General features: G+C 29.9%; 2 protein-coding genes across 3 annotated transcripts; one reads left to right on the forward strand and one right to left on the reverse strand.

Annotated features, from left to right (window-relative positions):
- Nucleotides 1-566: 566 nt before the first annotated feature.
- On the reverse strand, nucleotides 567-8141 carry LOC108327776 (uncharacterized). 2 transcript variants are annotated; one of them, XM_017561515.2, is made up of 14 exons: nucleotides 7872-8140; nucleotides 7736-7783; nucleotides 7585-7645; nucleotides 7436-7468; nucleotides 7073-7197; nucleotides 6303-6437; nucleotides 5375-5451; nucleotides 4999-5261; nucleotides 4190-4246; nucleotides 3913-4081; nucleotides 3253-3310; nucleotides 3091-3176; nucleotides 2952-3008; nucleotides 567-1138 (listed from the first exon to the last, which is right to left on the reverse strand). In XM_017561515.2, the coding sequence occupies exons 1-14, from the start codon at nucleotides 8014-8016 to the stop codon at nucleotides 1043-1045; spliced, it is 1410 nt and encodes a 469-aa protein (XP_017417004.1). In that variant the 5' UTR covers nucleotides 8017-8140; the 3' UTR covers nucleotides 567-1042. The 2 variants fall into 2 exon arrangements, with proteins under 2 accessions (XP_017417004.1, XP_052726895.1); XM_052870935.1 differs by lacking the exon at nucleotides 3913-4081 and having other exon boundaries at nucleotides 4190-4259; nucleotides 7872-8141.
- An 8311-nt stretch (nucleotides 8142-16452) lies between these two features.
- On the forward strand, nucleotides 16453-20867 carry LOC108328554 (plant UBX domain-containing protein 8). Its single transcript, XM_017562466.2, has 11 exons — nucleotides 16453-16781; nucleotides 17709-17779; nucleotides 17912-18485; nucleotides 18567-18650; nucleotides 18754-18866; nucleotides 19000-19207; nucleotides 19346-19546; nucleotides 19631-19762; nucleotides 20206-20349; nucleotides 20431-20487; nucleotides 20597-20867. Exons 1-11 carry the CDS (start codon nucleotides 16698-16700, stop codon nucleotides 20702-20704), a joined length of 1776 nt encoding a protein of 591 aa, XP_017417955.1. The 5' UTR covers nucleotides 16453-16697; the 3' UTR covers nucleotides 20705-20867.
- Nucleotides 20868-21910: the final 1043 nt, after the last annotated feature.

Below are 21910 nucleotides of genomic sequence, written 5' to 3' on the forward strand. Positions count from 1 at the left end.
TAACATGGAGCTGTCTTCTTTGTAATCACATCACACTGGTTTGCCTGGCAAACATTACATCAAATTTGGAAGCATGTCGTGTAATTTAAATTCCATTTATGCCAAGGCCGAAAGCACATTCTTTGGTTTCACTTCACATCTAAGTCATTGTTTTTCACTCGATGCAGTCCAAAAGGTAAGTAGGACAGAAACATCGCTGACCGTTGTTGTCTAACACCTATCTCTAAATTGTGCATGTGAAAGGCCTTACATGTAGCAGGGAGAAGGCGCGTTTTACGGGTGTTTGTTCTTGCATACGACAAGACCAATTGCTTTATGCATATCTATATTTGTTTCACATGTAAGAATGTTCAAAGAAAGGCATGGACTGAGTCAAAGTAACATGTGAAATGGACTGCAGAAGTTGATGGCTGAAGTGATTAGACTAGGTGGAGTGCGTAAAACAGCCCATCCAACGTATGAATCAAGCAATTGTCAGCAATGACAATGGACTCAAATGGAGGAAAAGCAACAATAAAGGGGTGTTACAGAATTGTAATAATCACAGATGAAGCAACCAAAAAACCTTGACTAATATCACACTAGATAGATGATAAAGTTAGAAATGCTCGAAATGTTGGTGTCATTACATATGGTTCATTCCTATAGACACGCTCCAGATATTCCGACCAACAAGTGCATTCATTATAGTAACATGAATTTAGAACAAAATAAAAATAAAAAAATCATGTGCCGCATTATAGTTGCTTTTGAAGAACAAAGCCATTGAAACTTACTGAATGGTACACCAAGAACATAAGAGCTCTAAGAACCCCAACACAAAACCATGATTGTTTTTCCTTTTTAACCGGCATTCAGCATCAAGATTGCAGAGTCTTGCGTCCAGATACTAATCAGGGTGAAAAATGCTTACATCCAAATAAATGCAGCTATTTGATAAGTAATTGAAGGGGACAGCACCAAAATGGTTCCCGGAACCGAGAACTAATTCACGTGAAAAGCTCATGAATACCATGGATGCATAGAATCATAGTTCAAGTTCTCAAGATTTGACATTTTGAACCGCTGCAGTACATAGCTTTGTCAGCGTTCTGTCATGATTAAGCATGGCGCTGACACTCTCAACCACCAGAATGATCTGCCATATGCGAAGTAACACGCATACATAAATTTACAGGATAACATACAAAACGTTGAATTTTTATTAGGAAACTTATTATAGCCCAGTATGCAGAGCTAAAATGTTCACAAAAGTCCTATGGACAACAACTCATCCATGGGTTAATCTTTTTTTTTTAAAAAAAAAAAAAAAAAACACTCCTTTAAAAATGAAAGTTTTAATTTTTATTTGTTTTAAAAGAATCTTATACACATGAATAAAAACATTAATTTGCTTCAAGTTTTGGTCATTCACAACCTAATTTAATTTAAATTATTAATATCAATATCATGATCCAACGTAAGTTCATTATAAAACTCAATCTCAATGAAGAAAAACATATGTTTCTTCAAGGAACAAAAACATAAAAAACTAACTATAAATTAAAAAATAAGATGATTTCATCAGGTGATTGGAAAAGAGAAATGATGTGAGCTGAGAACCCAACCTTTTCTTTTAGGGATATTTGATATCTATGTGATATAATATTAATATAAATTTCAAGGTTGTTTAAAATTTTAAAAATGGATAATATTTATGGTTAAAACGAATATTTGAAATTACAAATCATATCAATTTTCAAAATGTGAGAATTTATTTTATGAAGATCAAAATTACCCATTTCAAGGGAAAAAAATCAATAATTCGAAATTTTAAAGATGTCTACGCCAACTTTTACTGTTATATTTGTAAATTTTTATTATTTTGTCTTCTGAGATATTTTTTAAAAAATAATAAGATGTTTTAAATTTTGCAAAAAATAATTGATAACTGAATAAAAAGATTAAAAATGCACACTATACGATGAACTTATAAATAATAATAGTGTTTGATTTAAATTGAGAAAGCTTAATTTTGCTTACCTTGATTTATGTAAGTTCATCACCAATAAAAATCATGAAATAGTAGATATATTATAATATCAATAATTAAATATTGTAAAAATATATAATAATAAAGAGGTTACTCTAAAAATAATAGTTATCAAACCATATTTATTTTACACCAGTTCTTTTTATTTTAGTTATTATGTAGCATACAGATATAAATAAAGAAAAAGAAAATAATTTGTTTCACATAAAAATAAATTAGTGAAAATTTATTATAAATTTAAGTGAAATAATTTTACATTATATGCTCTCAGTTAAAATAGACAAACTAATGAGATTTTGTTAAGCAAAGAGTAATATTAGTTCATTATGTGTTAATTTCTTTTTCTTAAAATTTACTGTTATGTTGTAATGGCTCAAACTCACTTTGGCCTTTACCTTAATCCCTTTATATGGGGTCTTTGGAAGCTAGTATAAAAAGGGGTTATTTTAAAAGTGAGCTGAGGTTGTCCGTAGGTTAAATTCATAGGTATAATTTTGACACAACTTGCCAATTGCAATGAAGTACACCACCATAATGGAATTAAGTTGGTTTTGAAGCGTGGACATCGAGGAAAGTGAAAAGGGTCAAGATTTTACTACGGGACCCTTGTCCTAGACAAGGCTGGGGCTTGTGTTGATGAGCTAGCATCAATCTTTGGCTCACAGTATGTGATAAATATTCAAGAAAGTACAAATAACTTCAACTGACATTATTTGATAAACATTTTCTGAAAAAGAATGTGAATAAACTAAATGCAATTCTGATCATGATAAAATGGGTGGCAGATGTAAATTGACAAAGATCTCCATTTGTATATAAACTTAATGGCTAGAAAAAGTTGTGAAGAAAAGAGATAAAGTAATAATGACTAACATGAGGTGAGGAGAAGCGAATATCACAATGAGTAGATATAACGCACCTGAAAGCACGCATAAGCAATTGCAGTTCCAAAGTAAAAATTTGCATTACCAGTACCCTGTCAATTTTTACAGAGATGAGGAACTGAAGATAACAACAGAAAAATCTATTTGAAATTGAAGGTAAACACAACTCCATACCCTCCATATCCATAAATTGTGCATCACAGGGCTAAGAAGTGAAACCCCAACATAACCAGATAATAAGAAGAATGAAAACTGCATATCTGAAAATCAAGGAAGTTGATTATCCAAAAAGAGATTATGCGCAATATAAAAGGTTAAAAAAGAAAGAGAAATAACCTTTGAGTTCATAAGCAAATAACCCAAGTAAACCCAAATATAGAGCTGAATCACCAACCTAGTTATAATGAAAACAAAATGGTTACAGGGATTAGTCCAGTTTGAAACATGACACAAAATCACAAAATATAAACACATCAGTGATGGATTTATTTAATGTCTGAGTACTGACAAGTTAGATAAGACAATATAGTATATAGATCATTCACATTGAAACATGATGCAAATTCACACAAAACACATAATATATATGGACTTCTCTAAGTAGATTGGAGATATAATAGATGCATAGATGAATGACAGATCAATCAGATACCAGCATGATGAAAATTCACACAAAATAAACACATCAGTGCTGGACATTCCATGTTCAAGTTCGTAGCTCAATATTTACAACTGCACTGATAATATTTTCCCATCAAAGCGTGCATATGTGAATGTGCTAAGTGTGTAACATACTTATTTGCATAATTTCTATTTTGGACGACGTAATCATACAATATCATGCATTTAACATTTAACAGGATAACGGCATCTCTTTCATTCTAAATTATAAAAATATTTTCAGCAACACCCAGAGAGACCATCATGCCTAAATTCCAAGAGCTAATTTGAGTCCAGGTAAAAAATAGAAACTTGTGAAAAAAATAAACAACTTACTGAAGGATAAGATTTCAAAATAGAAGATATCACAATGTATACAAAAGCTAGAAAGCATGGCCGGTGATTAAGCCGCAAGGCTAATGGTGCTAGCATCAACAGAATATTCCCATGAAATACTATCAGGAAGAAATTTCTGAAAAAATCGAAAACTTCTGCAAAGAAGTACCTGTAATGCAAATACCATCAGAACAAAATAAGTGCCAAAGTTCATGAGAGGAATAAAATATTCAAGTCCACACTAAAGGTGGTAGTTTCCCTTCCTTATAGCACATACCACAAAACACCAATGTTTGGAGACAGATCTTGTATTGTAAGAATGAAGCCATAGGTTCTGCACAAAGAACCTAGAAGTTTATTTACAAGATATAGAAAAACTTGTCATTCCCATGAAACAAGAAATTGTGACAGTTGACAGTTCAACAGTTCTTGATAATGATAATAACAAAAGAGAATAAAAAGAAATAATATAAATTTCATAATCACAAACAGTGTTCTTCAACAGAAATAATGCAGTAAAATCTACCTCCCTCAACACATGGTAAACATATTAATTCTCCGCACACTAAGTTCATTTACTTTTTAAACAATGATGTTGAAAAATGTGCATAGTTTCTTTTGTAAAAGAATAAAAATCAATTATTTGATTATTTGAGTGGGAAATGAATTATTTGACTTCCCAAAGGGTTTTACTTCAGAGTTTCACACCAACAATAACTAACTAGAGTATGACATGAACAAACAACAGCAATATGGACTTAAAATTTTCTAAATCTTATCAGGCCTCAAGGTAGCTTATGCTTTTCAAAAGTTGTTGGTGACTCCAAAAGTCGATAATGGCAGCAGTTACAAACCCAGTACTTCCGTAATTATTTTGGAGTTATCGTAATTGTGTTTTCACATGATATTCTGGATTTTTCATTGCATCTTAGAAAAGCTCCACCAGTTTTTACTTTTTAGAAGACCCGTTAACACTAAACCCGAATTATTGCAACTACTATAATAATGAACAAATATGCATATTTATTTCGTCATTTACAAAATTATGGTCAGAAATGAATAATTGTAAAAGTATTTAAGCAAAACCTTTTGAATAACTCCTGTAGACCGCCATACTGCTGGACATAAATACTACAAAGGACTAAGATGTAGGATGACCAAAGCAAAGTCCATAACAGAAAAGACACAACTGGCCTCCATGAGAATACATTCGCAACCTTTAGCTGATTCTTTGCTTTCTCTTCTGAATAACTATCACTTGAGGAGGAATTGCCAACTTCAAGCCTATTCCTTTGCCAGAATAATTTCCTAGGAGGAGCATCAGGACCATATCCCAATAACAATATCACCTGGAAAAGAGGATAATATTAGTATCTACAGATTAATAAATGCAAATTACAGAGAACAAAGATTTGCAGATTATGCTGAAAATGTTATACAACAAGTTCAAGCAACATCATACTGGGATAATAAGGATAGCAGGGTACAGAGACAAGTGTGTAGCCATGACCCATCCAAAAGCTGCCAACGGAGCTAGTCCTGTTGTACATCAGTACAGTTCCAACATTACACAAAATATTAGATGAAGATCACAAGACCACGTATGTAAAAGGTGATAATGATCTTTCTTCCTCAGTTCTCACAACTACTTTCAAAATCTAATAGCTAGCTGAATATAGCAATAGGCAACCTCTACACAAGTGGATATCAAATGAACAAAGACATGTAAATTCAATGGCAATAATAACAAAGAAATATTGCCCATGCATTTGAGAGAAAATATGAAAAAAGAAAGTTAAAGAAGAAGAATATTGTACATAAAAAATGATAGTCAGGGCTCAATAGTCAGCAAACTTACAGAAAATGTATACCAGACAGAAAATTTGATAGAAAACACAAAAAACAATGATACCTAAAGAATAATTATTCCTCAAATTAGCTTGGGGCGTTCAGTCTTAGTAATTACTATTATATTTACACAAGTTCAACCCCCTTTAGTAGCCATGTTTTATTGGTTTTATTGCTCAAATAAGAATACACACACACACACACACACATATACATATTCATTTCAATTCAACACAATATAAGACCAAGAAACATTTCAGGAAAACAGAAATATAATAAAAATAAATGGAAAACTGTTTATCAAAGTCCTTTTGCATAAAAGTAATCCTTCAGCTAAAAATTGAGATTCCCACAAAACTTCCCTAAGAAGCTAGAACTAACAGAACTTTTCATCAACGCCAAGCAAAATTCATGTTTCAATATTAGAAAGCAAATAAAACCTAACCAGAAAACAACTAACAAATACCAATTAAACATGACAGGAGTGAGTCAGTAGAATCTAAAAGTTCAGAAATTAAAACCATAGGTTATTAGCTGCTTACGCGAACATGCTCCATAAAGAGATAACACAACCATCAAATTCTCAATTGCAGATGTGGATAGACCAACGCATGCAACTATTGTGAAAGGATTCCATAAGTATACAAGAGCAGCAAAATCTCCTGAAGGAAGACGCTCTGGAAACAGCAAAGATACAATCAAATGGGATGAAAAAGAATTTGCAAGTTTCAGAAAGATCAACAACCAGAAGGGGAAATTTTTACATTAAATTTTAAAATATGACCATCACCTACCCTTCACAACAATAGTTGCAAATACCCTGTTTTATTCTCAGCAATTCAGTAAAACACATTATCTTTTGCCTGGAAAGGGAAGCATAGTGTTTGTTATGATACAAACACTAGACAGACACAGACTTCACCATCCGTTTGTTCACAGAAACAACACAGACGTGTGATGATTGACAAGGTGTTTCATTTCCTACCTTTACTTTTTCACATTTAATACATATCCCAAAAGAGGTAAGAAAAGCAAGCCAAGAGTCAAAGGGCCACTCCTTGCATATCTATTGTTAACACTACCAGTAACCTTCATCAAGTACCGTGTTACAGTTTTCTTATAATGCAGCATGACAGAACAAAATTTATCTCTTTGATTGTACAACATATCTTTATCTGAAAAAGATCTTCAAACTTATACACTAGTTTTATAAATCAATTAAAAATAACAAATAAAAATAGGAGAAGCACATACAACCATACTCATATCAAATTTGAACAGAAGGATCATAGTGGAAGCACATGCTAACAACCTGAATTCTCTGACAAATCACGAAGGCCGAGTGATTGTAAGCTTGAACTGTATGCCACCTGGAGTTTTTCACCAGCAGCACAAATAAGCATTGCACTAACCACATCTGCAATAACAAAAACCAAACTATATCCAGAAATGAGCTGATTATTTACTGTTTAACAAAGAATGCAGAAAACATAAGTGAACACAGGGGTAAAGAACTGCATATACAAGATTCAAAGGCAAACAGAATTCCAAGTATAGATAAGAATTATTGAGCAACGAAGATCACAACAAGTATGATTCAGGAGCTGTGGAAAATAGAAATAAACAACTGAATAGATACTAGTTATACTCATCAGTAAAAGGCGGAGAAAGTTACCTGCATAAAAGATGATCAGGCTGTCCTTCAATTCTGAAGCATCGACAAGGTAATTCGAAGTCATTACAACATAGGAATTTCAAACTTAGTAAGTGAGTTCATTTAAATAAAGCAATGGAACAAAATCTGACACAATTGAGAACAGGTACCTTTTAACTGTAAGCGGGCCGAGAAGTGTCAATAACAAAGGGGAACCATGGTACATTGATCCTGGAAACACGAACAAGAGCCTGAGATTTCTTACAGAGACTAAACAATAATATAAATTGATCCAATGAACGAATCTAGAAAGGGAAATACCAGCATAGGGTGAAACTGACGACTGCTTCAACCAGTAACCCTCGGCCACTGCGAAAATAGAAGTTGAAGTTGATAAGAAAGCATGGATATAGGAATTAAAGGTAGTTGAGGAAGAAGAAGAAGAAGAAGAGTATACGGCGGCGGAGGCTGGTGAGGGGGGTGGAGACTTCAGGGCGAGAAGAGAGGTTGAGGTTTTTGGGAAAGTAGAGGAGAATGAGCCTGAACACGACGGAACCTATGACCCAAGTCCAGAACCATGGAACCTTCTTCTTCTTCGTCATCTTCGTCTTCCTTTACGTGCTGCGTCTTCAGATCGGAACTTTGCGCAACTGCTTCTTTCCCTGCTCTGGCTTTTTCGGAGGAGGTATTCAACCAAAACGACTTCTATTGCTGTCGTTCGGCTTCTTTTGTTGTAAGTACACATCCACCAAAATAAAAAAGGTGAATAACAATTTTTAATTTCTGTACATGCGTATTTTGTGTTAATTATTATTATTATTATAAAATTAAATATAAATATTTTTATAATTTTATTTTAATAATTTTTACTTATTTTTAGATAGTTTTATAATTAAAAAATAATAATTGAGTTTAAAAACACGGTCAAAGGGTTAAATTTAAAAAATATAACATTTAAAACTTTTTTTAAGAAGATAACATGGTCGGGTGGAGATGATCTCAATTGAGAATTTTCTTAATTTAAAACCTTAATTTCCCTGTTAAATATTAAAGTATTGTTTAAAATGTTGCATAAATTAAGTAAGGATCTCCAAAAATGAATATTTTGAATTTTAAAATATACGTAAAATTATACTTCATTGTTATCTTAAACTAAATATTGATATGTTTAGACTCGGTTATCAAAATTTCAATTATATTAATTACAACTACAATTCAATCCAGATTCATATTCATATAAATTTATCTCAGTTTTTCATTTCTACAATTATAAATATCAAATGGAAAAAAACTTAAATAATTAGCTCCTCATATATTATACACTATTTCCACCACTATATATTTCACTTGAAGAGCTTCACCCATAGAAATCACTCTATCTATGTAATAAAAATACTCAAACAATGATCCATACACAACTTTAGCATGTCCACCACAAAAGTTTCATTAAGAACAAAAAAAAATGGAGCAAGCATGTGAAAGATAACAGGTTGTTATATAGAAAAGGAATATACTTTGAACTCATCTAAAAGAGAAATTGATCAAAAGATTTAGTAGAGTTCTACGTGTAGATCACTTCCATATGTTTGATCTTAAAAAAAATATGAAAGAGATAGAAATTTGGGAAAAAAAAAGATGGTTGAGAGAAAATAGGTTTTGAGAAGAAAAAAGTCTTCTAAAAATTAAGATTCTCACGTTTTTTAGGTTTAATCATTTCGGACATCCCTATTTCTGCAGGATTATCTCAAATAAGTTCTCGTTGTAAATGCTCTCGATTAGGTCCTTTATTGTAAAAAATTAAATCAATTTAGACCTCGTCGTTAGTTATGTACTAACATTGTTAAAGGAGGTGACACATGTCAGTTCATGGATTTTTTGAATTTTTAATTATTTCTTTTTATTTTTTTAAATAAAATAAAATAAAATCCCACGTGTCAAACTGATATTGTGCCACATGGTCATGATAGTGTGACATGGCACTGATAGTGTCACATGTCATTCTCAGGCCACGTGTCATTGCATTAGTCTCAATTTGATCTTGTATTTTTATTGTGTCTCAATTTAATCTCTTTATTTTTATTTTGTCTCAATTTAGTCTTAATTTTAAAAATTAAACAATTTTGTTCATCTTCAAATTCAAACAAAATTTAAATTGTATATAAATCTTAACAAATACTTTTATTAAAATTGATATTTTTATTAAATATTTTTAACAAGATTAAGTTTAATTATATTTATATTTACTTAATCATATAAATGTTAATTATATTATTTAAATATACAAGGATTTAAAAAAAGAGTGACATAATATGCTGATGTGAATTTTCATAGTGAAAGTTTCTATGGAAAATCATGAAAGAATAAACTACCTTTAATTACCGTTTTCACGAAATTTTTCTCTAATTTTTTATTTAAAAACAAAGTAAATTTTCACATTAATAATTTGTCCAATGAGCTAAATCATTTGGAAAACTCACACCACCATATTATGTCACTATAATTAATAATTTGGAAATTTCACATTAATAATTTTTTTTAAATAAAAAATTGGAGAAAGTGTTCATAAAAACGGTAATTAAAGGTAGTTTATTCTTTCATGATTTTGCATAGAAACTTTCACTACGAAAATTCACACTACCGTGTTATGTGACTGTTTTTTTAAACCCTTATAGATATATTTAAATAACAAAATTAACATTTATACGATTAAGTAAATATTAATATAATTAAACTTAATATTGTTAAAAATACTTAATAAAAATATCAATTTTAATAAAAATATTTGTTAAGATTTATATATAGTTTAAATTTTGTTTGAATTTGAGGAGTGACAAAATTGTTTAATTTTTAAAACTAAGACTAAATTGAGACAAAATAAAAATACAGGGATCAAATTGAGACAGAATAAAAATATAGGGACCAAATTGAGACTAATGCAATGACACGTGGCTTGACAATGACACGTGACACTGTCAGTGCCATGTCACATTGTCATTGTCACGTGGCACAATATCAATTTGACATGTGACATTTTTTATTTAAAAAAATAAAAAACAATTCAAAAAACCATGAACTGACACGTGTAACCTCCTTTAACGATGTTAGTACGAAACTAACGGCGATGTCTAAATTAATTCAATTTTTCATAATAAGATACCTAATTGAGAACATTTACAATACGAGAACCTATTTGAGATGATCACGTTGAAATAAGAATGTTCGAAATGATTAAACCTTTTTATTATATATTATTTGTTGATATTCTTAGTTAGTTTTAGAAGATTATGCAAAATTATAAGTTTTACACAAAGTGAAACTCTTGTATATAAGAATTAGTGACATCTATCGGGAGTATATGTATTGATTTTGTTATGATAACAAAAAAATAATAATTTTTTAAATATAATTATTAAAAAATTAAATATTTTTTAAAATTTATTCGAGGTATTTTTTTTTGCAGATAATTTTTTATTATAAATAATTATTTTAGTTTAAAAGAATAGTTAAGTTTTGCAAAGAAAAAAATGTCAAATAAATAAAAAATTTACTTAAAGAATAAAATTAATAAAATAATGATTTTAATTAAAATAAATAATTAAAAAATAAAATTTCAAATAAAGTGTGTACATTAAGAAAATCCTCTTTATATAATACTTTTTATATAATAATATAGGTGTTATATTATGTTTAATTGAAAATGTTATAATGTGTGGTAAATAAATATAAATAACTCATCTGTTAATTTATGTAAATTTTTATTTTTATTTTTAATTATTGATGGTGATAGGAATGTGGGTCATAAGCCATTTTCAAACCTTGAAAAGAAAACAACCTAGATGGGAATGTATGGTCTCCAAAGTAATTTAAATGTATGCCTATATTATCTATTTTAACCATCACCAAAATTTTACAAAGGTAAAAAATGTCCTATTAATTAAATAATTAATGAAAATAAAAATCAATAACAAAAACAATGATATAATATCAAAATAAAACTATATAAATTCATTATTAAATTACACACTTACACGTTATTATTTCTTTCTGGCTTTTCAAATAAATCATATTACATTTAATTTTATTACTATTATTAATATAATTGTTATAGTCAATGATTTGATATTATTAATTATATGTTTTATAATTCAAAATATTTATACATAACTTAACACATAACACAATTATATCAAAATATTATCTATTTAAATATAATTACTAAAATTTTCATTTTATTATTATAAAATAAAAATATTAATATATTAACATAAAAAAAAAGTTGGGTCTAATAGTAGTTTTCTAATTAAGACAAATGATAAACATTTTATTAAATATTTTATATAGGAAAATAGTTTTGTAAAAACTTATAAAATAAAGTACTAGTATTGATTGATGTTTTCAAATAATGAAACTAAGTTTTTAATGTTAAAATAATTCAATAATATAAATAAAATTTCATAAAGGCATATCATTATTTAAAATACTCACTATTTCTCTAAAACTCATTCTCTTTTCTTTCCTTTTGTTTCTTTTATGATTTCTAACTCCTAAGATATTTGTTTGACAATCAGGAAGTGTCTAGGAGACCACAATTGTGAGTTCTCCATTCTCTATCAATCAGTTTTTCTTATAGAGTAAGTTAGTTTTTGCTTATTTTCTTTAATTATTAGTTTAAGACAAATGCATGTAGAATTCATCGCATGTGTCACTCAATCTCTCTATCTAGTTCTTTATCGATCAATGGTCCTAAGGACCTATCCTGATCATGATTTTGTGGTTTGTAGGTATTTTTAGAGTTATCTGAGCTAAGGTAGTGGTAGTTTGCTTCGTATAACTGTTGTAGCCTTCCAATAAGGCAAGGGAAGCTAATGTTGTCCTTATTTTCGTGTTATGATACACGAATTTATGTATGCTATGCTGTGAAGAATTATGTTTGACCGAAGTGTAATAATGGTCATGTTTGAGATTTGGTGTTGGTTTGAATGTTTCTTGTTGTTGTTATAGTCTAACTAAGTATTAAAATCGATGTAGGATCGAAGGTAGTGAAAGATAACTGTTGATGGGTTGTTTTGGCCTAAAATTTGGGGTTTTAGTAAGAGAAATTATAGAGAAGCCATTTTAGAGTGATAACTGATATTTGGTAATTGGTCTAGGATCTTTTAAAACTTATAACATTTTTTGGATAACCAAAAAGGTGATGTTAAATTGAGAAGTAGGAATTTAGCTCAAATATGAGGCTTGTTTTATGTGTTAAAAAGGGTTTTTTGGTAGGCAATACTTTTAAGGAGTTGTTGGATAGGGAAAATAGAGGTTTGAGACTAGTTTTTAGGTCATTTAGAACTTACGCAGTTCGTTTGGGTGAAAATGTGCTTAGGAATGACAAAGTTGAATTGTGAGAGTTGAAGTAGTGTTTTGGTGTATAGGAGTTGAATTTCATGAAAAAATGAGTATGGTTGTAAGTAAGTTGAGTCATAAATAGGTCAGTGAAATCCATTTAAGTTTAAAATGTCAAAATTGGATCCATGAATTTTGGGAGTTAGGTTCAAGGTAGAAAATTTAAAGTTGATAGGCTCAAATTCCGCATAATTGTTATTATGCAGTACTTTGCAATCTAACTGAGCGAGTGTAATCGCTGAGCGAGTGTAATCGCTGAGCGAGTAAAACTATATATAATTGAGCAAGTATAAGCGTTGAGCGAGAAGAACACACTATTTCTATATTCGTAGAGCGAGCTATGGGGCTGAGCGAGTTAATTTGAGGGAGAAGTTTGTCGTAACAATGGATGGGTGAGAGTCCTTGCTAAGCGATAGGGTTTTCTTTTTACAAAGCAAGTGTAGGCATTCAATAAGCAGAACCATATATAGCTAAACAAGTATAGGCGTTGAGCGATTTATTAAGATCATGTTTTGAGTCTTTCTTTCTTTTGCTTTCTTGTAACTTTGAACTATGTTAGGGCTTTGAGGATTGTGTAAAAGTATCTATTAATTATATGATGGTTTATTCTTGAGGTTATTTATGTATTTGAAGTATGGTCTGAAAAGAGTTTCTAAAGTGAAGTTCTCTGTTAGTTGTTTCAAGTTTTATATGTATGAATGTATGAAGTCCAATCTTGGGGTTATCTTGACGTGAAACCTATTGACAATGACTCTGTAGAGCAGTGGAGGCTACCATGAGTGCATGACTTGCCATAGCTCAACATTTATACTTTATCCGGATGATCAAGTCTAGGTTCATGGTATGTTTAGGATATTTGTTTAACTATTGTATGAAATGTGTGATGAATCTTGACATTGTATGTTTGTTTCTTTTAACATTAGCTTACCCTTTGTGTGTTTTTTGTTTGTGTTGTTTGTATATGCTTGGTTTCTTTTACAATTATCACCTAGTTAGTGTGAGCAAAGGATGATGACGTCTTTATTGAGCAAGATCTGGAGGCGATAATACTGATGTATAACTTGAGTAGAGTAGATAACCTTGTATAATTATAGTTTGAAAAACATTGTGTAAATATTCCTTTTATTCTCCTTTGTGTTGTATATATAAGTGAGACTTATTTCTGGCTAACTACATGGATATAATTATATATTTTTTGAATTGTTTAACTATTTTATTTTATTAATCTTGGGATAGTTACTAAATAATGTCCATAATATTTAAATGAAATATAGTTCCATAACAATGTTGGTATGATTTAAATGAGATGTTACAAGTTTATTACGTTATTATAAATTAATTAAAAATTATAATTAACAAAGACATTATATTGCTATAAATTTTGAAATGCCTTTTATTATAATATATAAAAAAATGAAAAAAAGTTTTTCCAAATGCTAAACATATCTAGACTAATATATATATATATATATATATATATATATATATATATATATATATATATATATATATATATATATATATATATATATAATTATAGTAAGATAATTTCTTCTTTTGCTTTATACATTTTGTTTTTAATTTTATTCTTTAAGTATGTTTTAAATAAAACATAAAACATAATTATTTTACCAATTTTATTTTTAAGTGACCGTTTTATTTTTAATTTAATTGTGTTTTTATTTGACTATTTTATTTTCTAAAATTTAATTATTCTTTCAAACTAAAATAATTATTTATAATAAAAATTATCTACCAAAAACACTAAAAATTACCTACAACAAAATTATAAAATTTATTTTATAATGATTTGTACTTGTATATTCTGTACTATATTACATTATATTATTATTATATAAAGAGAATTTTTTTTTGGCGTACACATTTTCTTTTCCATTTTTATTTTTATTAAGTATTTTTTAAATTGAGATAATTTTTTTTTAAATTTTATCCTTAAGTGATCGTTTTCTAAAATTTAAAAGTTTTTTATACGACCATTTTTTAGCTAAATCATTTTAAAAATAAAATTAAAATTACTTTTTATTATAATAATTGTTTATACTTATTTTTATAATTCTAATTTTATTATTTTTTCTTATCATAAATGTGCAAACTTGCTTTCTGGTAAAAAAAGTCATCTTTCAATTTTACCCTTTTAGTAATTATTTATTTAAATTTAAATAATTATTCATAATAAAAAAACTTATTTATACATTAAAATTATTGCCTATAATTAAATTATAAAGTTTTTTATTTCTATAATTATTTTTTTATACCAATTATTTTATAACTTTTATTTTATAGTTTGTTAAAGTTTTTATTTTGATATATATATATATATATATATATATATATATATATATATATATATATATAACATGATGAATAGAATTTAACCTAATTAATAAAATATTAAATAAAATTTATAGATAGATTTGGATTACCTTAACTATTAATTCTAGTTACAAAAATTATAGTTTTAAACATACAGAAATCCATGATAGAAAATAAAACAAGTCATTTTATTTGATAGTTTGAAATATTTTTTAAGGAAATTAATACAAAAATGATCAAATAGTTGATTAAAAACTGAAGTTGAAAGTTAAAAGAATATATGATTTAGAACTTAATAAAGAGACTAAAATTAGGTTATAAATTGGCATTTCTTAAAAGAACCCATATATTAATATTTTAATAATATTTCTTTCATATTTTAATACTATATAAAATAAAATACATTCAATTTATAACTTATTATAACAATATTAATAATTTCTATTAATATATAGTGTCAATTTTCATTTTCCTTGAATGATTATATTTATGTATACACCTTTATATATATATATATATATATATATATATATATATATATATATATATATATATATATATATATATATATATATATAACTGCTCATATTCAAAACTTGATTATTTAATTTTAATTTTAGTAATAGTACATAATTGTAGACAGGTTCAAGCGTAAAATATGAGTCTGTTGTTAATTTCTAAATTGAAAAAAGTATAAAAAAATAGTAATTGTAAAAGTGGTATTTAGAATACCGGTTTATTGGTAGTTAGTAAATTTTAAAAACTTAAAAAATCAGATAGTTTTAATAATGGTTTGAAAGAATGATTTATGGTTAAAAAATAAATTTAAAAAGAATAAAATGGATAGTTTTCAAAATAATTTATTAAACTCTTAACACTAATAAAAGAATATAACATAATAATGTTTTGCCTCTCCAACAAGGAAGGATCCAGATAAGAGAATAATAGAATATTATATCCAAACATAAAACACAACAATAAACCAGATCTATTTCCATTGAATATAAGGAACAGAAAACAAATAAAAAACATAATTTTCAACAGTAAAATCAAAAGATAAAAAACAGAGCATAACAAACAAAAACCGGTATAGTTCTATTATAAATCGAACTTAATTAATTGATTAATATATATATTTGCATGTTATTAAATAATAAAAAATACTTTATACATGATTTAAAAAATAATTAGTATAAAGATAACAATTTTAGTAATGTTAATTAGGGAAATTAAATATGAAAATTGTGGTAACCGTAATTGATTTATTTATTGAAACGTATTTATAAAGTAAGTTGGATGCGTGGATGTATTTTGAAAGCATACTTGTCGAACAAGAAGAGTTGCAAAGAGATAGAAATAGCGAAAGGAGGAAGCAATTCCAAACACTTTCACCCTATTGCGCACTTCTCACTCTAGAGGCCCACCCACCCTTTCTCACTCTCTCTCTATCTCTCACAGCACCCAATTTCTTTTTCTTTCTTTTTTTATTAAAAAATAAGACAAGGAATAAAAGCTCTGAATTTTGGATTGCCTTCTGTTTCATACAATTTCGATTGCAATGGCAAGGCCTAATCAAGAGGCGGTTGAGACATTCGTCAGCATCACTGGTTTGCCTGAGGCAGTAGCGCTGCAAAAGCTCGAGGTATTCTTCCCTCTCTCTTTTTTTTCTTCCAATTGTGAAAGTGCTTCTTAATAGGTTTTGATTGGGATCCAAAGCACAAAATTTGATGTAATTTGTAATAGATGTTTAATTGATCCAAGTTAGGGTTTTTGGGCATTGCTTGATCACTTCAGTTAATTTTCAATTATTTATCAATGTTTATTATCTTTTGCTTTCAAATTACATGAATTATGTAAATGGGACTCCTTTGCATACCCATGTTTTTTCTTTTGGCGAAATTTGCAGTTATTCATGTAATATATAGATGGATTGTCTAATACTTCTCGGATTCCTTATATCCAATTCATGGATAACCGCTTTCATAGAGGTTTAACTTTAGTGAATGAACACATAAGTCCTCGCAGTTAGGGGGCAAGCATTATTCTAGGAATATAGGAAATATGTTTCCTTTTGTGATTTTCATTTGTTTTTTATCATTATATGAAGTTAAACATGGAGTTCATTATGCAGAGAAACATATGTTTCATCACTAATGAAAATGTTAGAAATCTGCTTTATAGTAAATGCTAGTTCTTGTAAACTAACAACGAGGGCTAGCTAACTATATTTGAAAGTTTGTGAATATATTATGACCAATGACTGAGCTGATCTGTTTTAGCTACTTGTCTGACCTCAGATGATTTTTTTTTGTTAGATGCTTATACATGAGATTGAAATCTTCTTATTGCAATAAGTTTTTTTTTTCTTAAGTGATCAATTACTCTTATGTGAGCTTTTGCTTTTCATTGCTCTACACAGACGATCTGATTGTTATCCTATAAAAGGATTTAGTGACTGATTTATTTATACTTGACAAGTTATGTAACTAAAGACTAAATACATTTTCAGTGGACTCAAGTGGTTATTTGTATATATGCTCTTCATTGTGTAAATATTATTTTGTGTCAGGAGCATGGAGGTAATCTCAATGAAGCAGTCAATGCACATTTTAGTGAAGGAGACAGAATTTTAACGACTGGGTATAGTCTCTTTTCCATTAGTAAGCAAGTGATTATTGAGAAACATAACCCATTTTACTGGTATTACTGTTTAATGTTTTCATTTTAATTCTTTATTTTTGGAGTTTGATATTTTTATTCCTTCATGGCCAGCACTCACAATAGCTCTACTGCATTTCCTCAAGATGATTTCATGGATATAGATGATCAACAGGATGCAGATATTCAGAGAATTCCTTCACTTCCAGCTTTAGCAGCAAATGTCAATCCGTTTTCTCTTCTTGATCCTACACTTGGGAGAGGTATATTTGGTACTCCTCTTGATTCAACTGTCCAGGCACCCTTTGTTACACATCCTAGGGAGGTGAGGGAGATTCCTATAGAGGTTAAGGAGGGTAACCAATCCACTACTCAATCTGGTCATCCATCCATTGAAGATGTCACTGGAACTGTTGATGCCCATGGTCCAGATATCCATGGGACTGTTATAATCAACGATGAAGATGATGACACTCCACTTGCCCAGATTGCACATCAAGATGAGCAAAACCATAACATCCTGGCTGATACCTCACTCAATACCCGTGCTAGACCTAGTGCTCCTGAATCTGAGAATTTACCAGATTATAACAATGACATAGAAGAAGAAATGCTTCGGGCAGCCATTGAGGCTTCTAAACGGGAGGCTGAGGAAAATTACAGAACTCACAAACTTGGAAGACAAACTGTATGTGTTTTTCTTGATGGATTTTCTTATGCTTTGCTAAGCATGATGTCTGTGTTGGTATTTATTTTCCTCTTGGCGCAGGACTCAACTGAATCAGGATCACAGTCAAGGCAATCATATTTGGAGGATCCCGAGCTTGCCCATGCAGTTTCATTGTCTCTAAAGGTATCCCTCTAATTTGTATTTTCTACATCTTAACAGAGTTTTGAATTTTTTTTAGCATTGGAAATTTCAAACCTTGATTTCTTCTAACATGAAATGAGTTCAGACAGCTGAGCAAGAAAAAGCATGGCGTGTACAAGGAGGAGATTCTGAATCTCTACCAGCCGGGCCATCAAAGTCATCAGAGGCTGGACCAGTGGAAGTGGCATCTAATGGAAGGTACGTTATCTCTTCTACTGTGCTTGCTGTGCACCTGTAGCTGTTGCTCACTGCTGCACTAAACTAAGCATTTCCTTCAAGGTACATTCTCTTGGATTGTAAAATTTGAAATGGGCAATTGTGGTCATTCTAGGTTGCAGGCAGGAAGCTTGTCCTTTCATGATGAAGCTGAAGATATAGAGGAGCAGCCACTCGTTAGGAACAGATCTAGACATATGTCTTCAGGATCCGCAGGGTCAGTCAAAGATGTTGAATTTGCTGAGGCTAGCACACTACCAAGCACAGCGCCACAGGAGACCAGTAATCCTCCTCATAATAGAAATTCCTTCCCCTCTGATGAGGTATAGCCTTTCAATTTTTCCTTTTCAAAAAGAATTACTATTCCTTTTCAAGAAGAATTACTATGTTTTTACTTGCCACGTCATTTCAACTTGTCCCTGCCTCTCAATTCCCAATCTTTGACTACAATGAGATTGCAGTGGGGTGGCATATCTTCAGAGGAGCATGATGAAGCAGTAATGCTTGAAGCTGCAATGTTTGGTGGAATCCCGGAAGGTACTGGATACCAGTATGCTTATGCACCACATGAGTTTATGCAAGGTAGGGGTTCTAATCCTCGTGCCTCATATCGCCCACCTTCACCATCACTAGCAGCACAGCGTTTGATAAGGGAACAGCAGGTATGTCTTGTTTCCTCAAATAGTTTGGAGTTGTTGGTTGTTGATGGTCTAATTGTAGCTATTGCTGTCTGTTTATTCATGTAGGATGATGAATATCTTGCATCATTACGAGCAGACAGAGAAAAAGAATTGAAGGCCAGAGAAGAAGCCGAGGCTGCTCTTGAAGAGGAAAGGCGGAGAGCAGAAGAAACTCGCAGGAAATTACAGGAAGAGCAGGTAGTGCAATTATAACTGATAGCACTTCTTTCTCTTGCCCCATTCTTCAATCGTCCTACCCTGTTTTGCTGATTGGAGTCTGTTTTTAGTCTTCACACTCACTAGAAATGGCCTTTATAGCTAAATTGCTAGAGTTACCATTGATATCCTTTAAGTCATTGACACCTATCATTATCTCCTCTTAATTCAAGTGTGAATGTTATCAGAACTTAGAGACTCTTTAACTAGTATTAGAAAATAAAAATTCTGGTATAAATATCGTCAGTTAAGAATCGGTCCATACTTGGTCCCAGAAAAAAAAATCTGTATTTCATATCATGTACTTGTTCTGTATCCTGGATGTGTGGCCTTGGGCAGATCCTAGCTATAAATTGATTGTCTTATGCAAAGAAAACAAACATTTCCAAGTTGCTTAATCTTGGATTTTGCATTAATTGTGTCAGGAATTGGAAACACAATTAGCCGCCAAAGAAGTTTCCCTGCCTCCAGAACCATCATCAGATGATGATAACGCTGTTAATTTGCTGGTAAAAATGCCAGATGGCAACCGTCGTGGACGCCGATTCCTAAGATCTAATAGGCTACAGGTGATAGTCTATTAGGAAGTATTGTTTCCCCCCCTTTTTTTTGTGCACAATTGTACTAAACTTGCTTCTGGAAAATTTCAGTCTCTGTTCGACTTCATAGACATCGGTAGGGTGGTGAAACCAGGCAGTTACAGACTGGTAAGAAATACCATTACCTTTCAGTTTTATTATTGATACTAATTTTTCAGGGAAATGGTTAATTTGTACTGTAATTTTAATTTTAATGTGATTGTCTTTTATGGGACAGGTGAGACCATATCCTAGGCGTGCTTTTAGTGATGAAGAAAGTGCTTCAACCCTGGCTGAACTTGGCCTAAACAACAAGCAAGAAGCTTTGTTTTTGGAGTTAATCTGATGCATTGTTGGAATTTGCTACGAAACAAGCTATTGAAGTTTTTAGTTTATTAATTAAAATTAAAATTTGAACCACAATACACAGACGGATGTGACATTTTAGTTTAATCTGGGATTGTACTGTTTGGGTGATGCAATTTATAAATTTACAGATCTACATGAAATACACTGTCATTTTTACTTGTGATTACCAAATCCTTATGCCGATTATTTGTATATTTTGCGGTAAGATTGAAATAATTCATGATTAATGAAATTGCAGATGTTCTATTATGTGCCCACCTTCTTTCCAAAGAAAATTCCAATTCCAATTTAAAGGCTACTTGTGCTCTATTAATCTCTTTTTAGTACAAAAAAAAAGAGTCAAGCTTACTTGTACCATAAGATCACTTAAGAAATATAATGAATAATTATACAAAGTATTCAATACTTAATAGACTTTTAGTTATAAACCATATCTTTAAAGGTCAGCTCTTAGAAATGTCCCCATAATTTGATTTGGTTCAACTAAGGGAAAAAAACCTAAATAGACAGCATTCATTTTGCTTCTTTTTCTTGGCTAAATCTAGAACAAACTAATTCAATCAAGAATTAGGGAGTTTGGTTTTGTCAATAACAGTTATAATATTTTCTCATTAACATATAAATGGATAAGGGATTCGTGCTGCTTAATTCCAATAATTTCTTTTAACTAATATATATATATATATATGTATGTATTCAATAGAATAAAAATGGCTAGTATTTTTCTCATAATTTTATTTTAGCTACACATATGTATTGGTTTGGTTAATCTTATTTTCAAAATATAAATTCATTTCTTTTAACCAATATATCCAAAGCAATCGGAGTGGATTGTATTCCGTCCATAATTTTCTTAGCTGATCATAAACCAAACTAACGAAAAATTAGGTAGCTTGGTTTGGTTAATCTCATTTTGTATGTATGAAAATATAGATACAAAATTCACTTTTATTAGTTCAAAATATAATTTCTTTTAACCAAACCAATATTTACTGCGAACATATACAATCAATATAAAACTAAAGTTGATTAGTTTTCAATATATGTTTTAAAATCCTACCTGTCAATGAACGGACGTCAATGAAATTATTTTAGGATTTAAAATATATAAATTAAAATAAAACTAAATCTCTTCTGTCTTAACATTCAAAATACATATAAAAGTTTAAATAAAATTTATCTA

The sequence above is a fragment of the Vigna angularis genome, chromosome 1, assembly GCF_016808095.1.
Source record: "Vigna angularis cultivar LongXiaoDou No.4 chromosome 1, ASM1680809v1, whole genome shotgun sequence".
NCBI classification, from domain to species: Eukaryota; Viridiplantae; Streptophyta; class Magnoliopsida; order Fabales; family Fabaceae; genus Vigna; species Vigna angularis.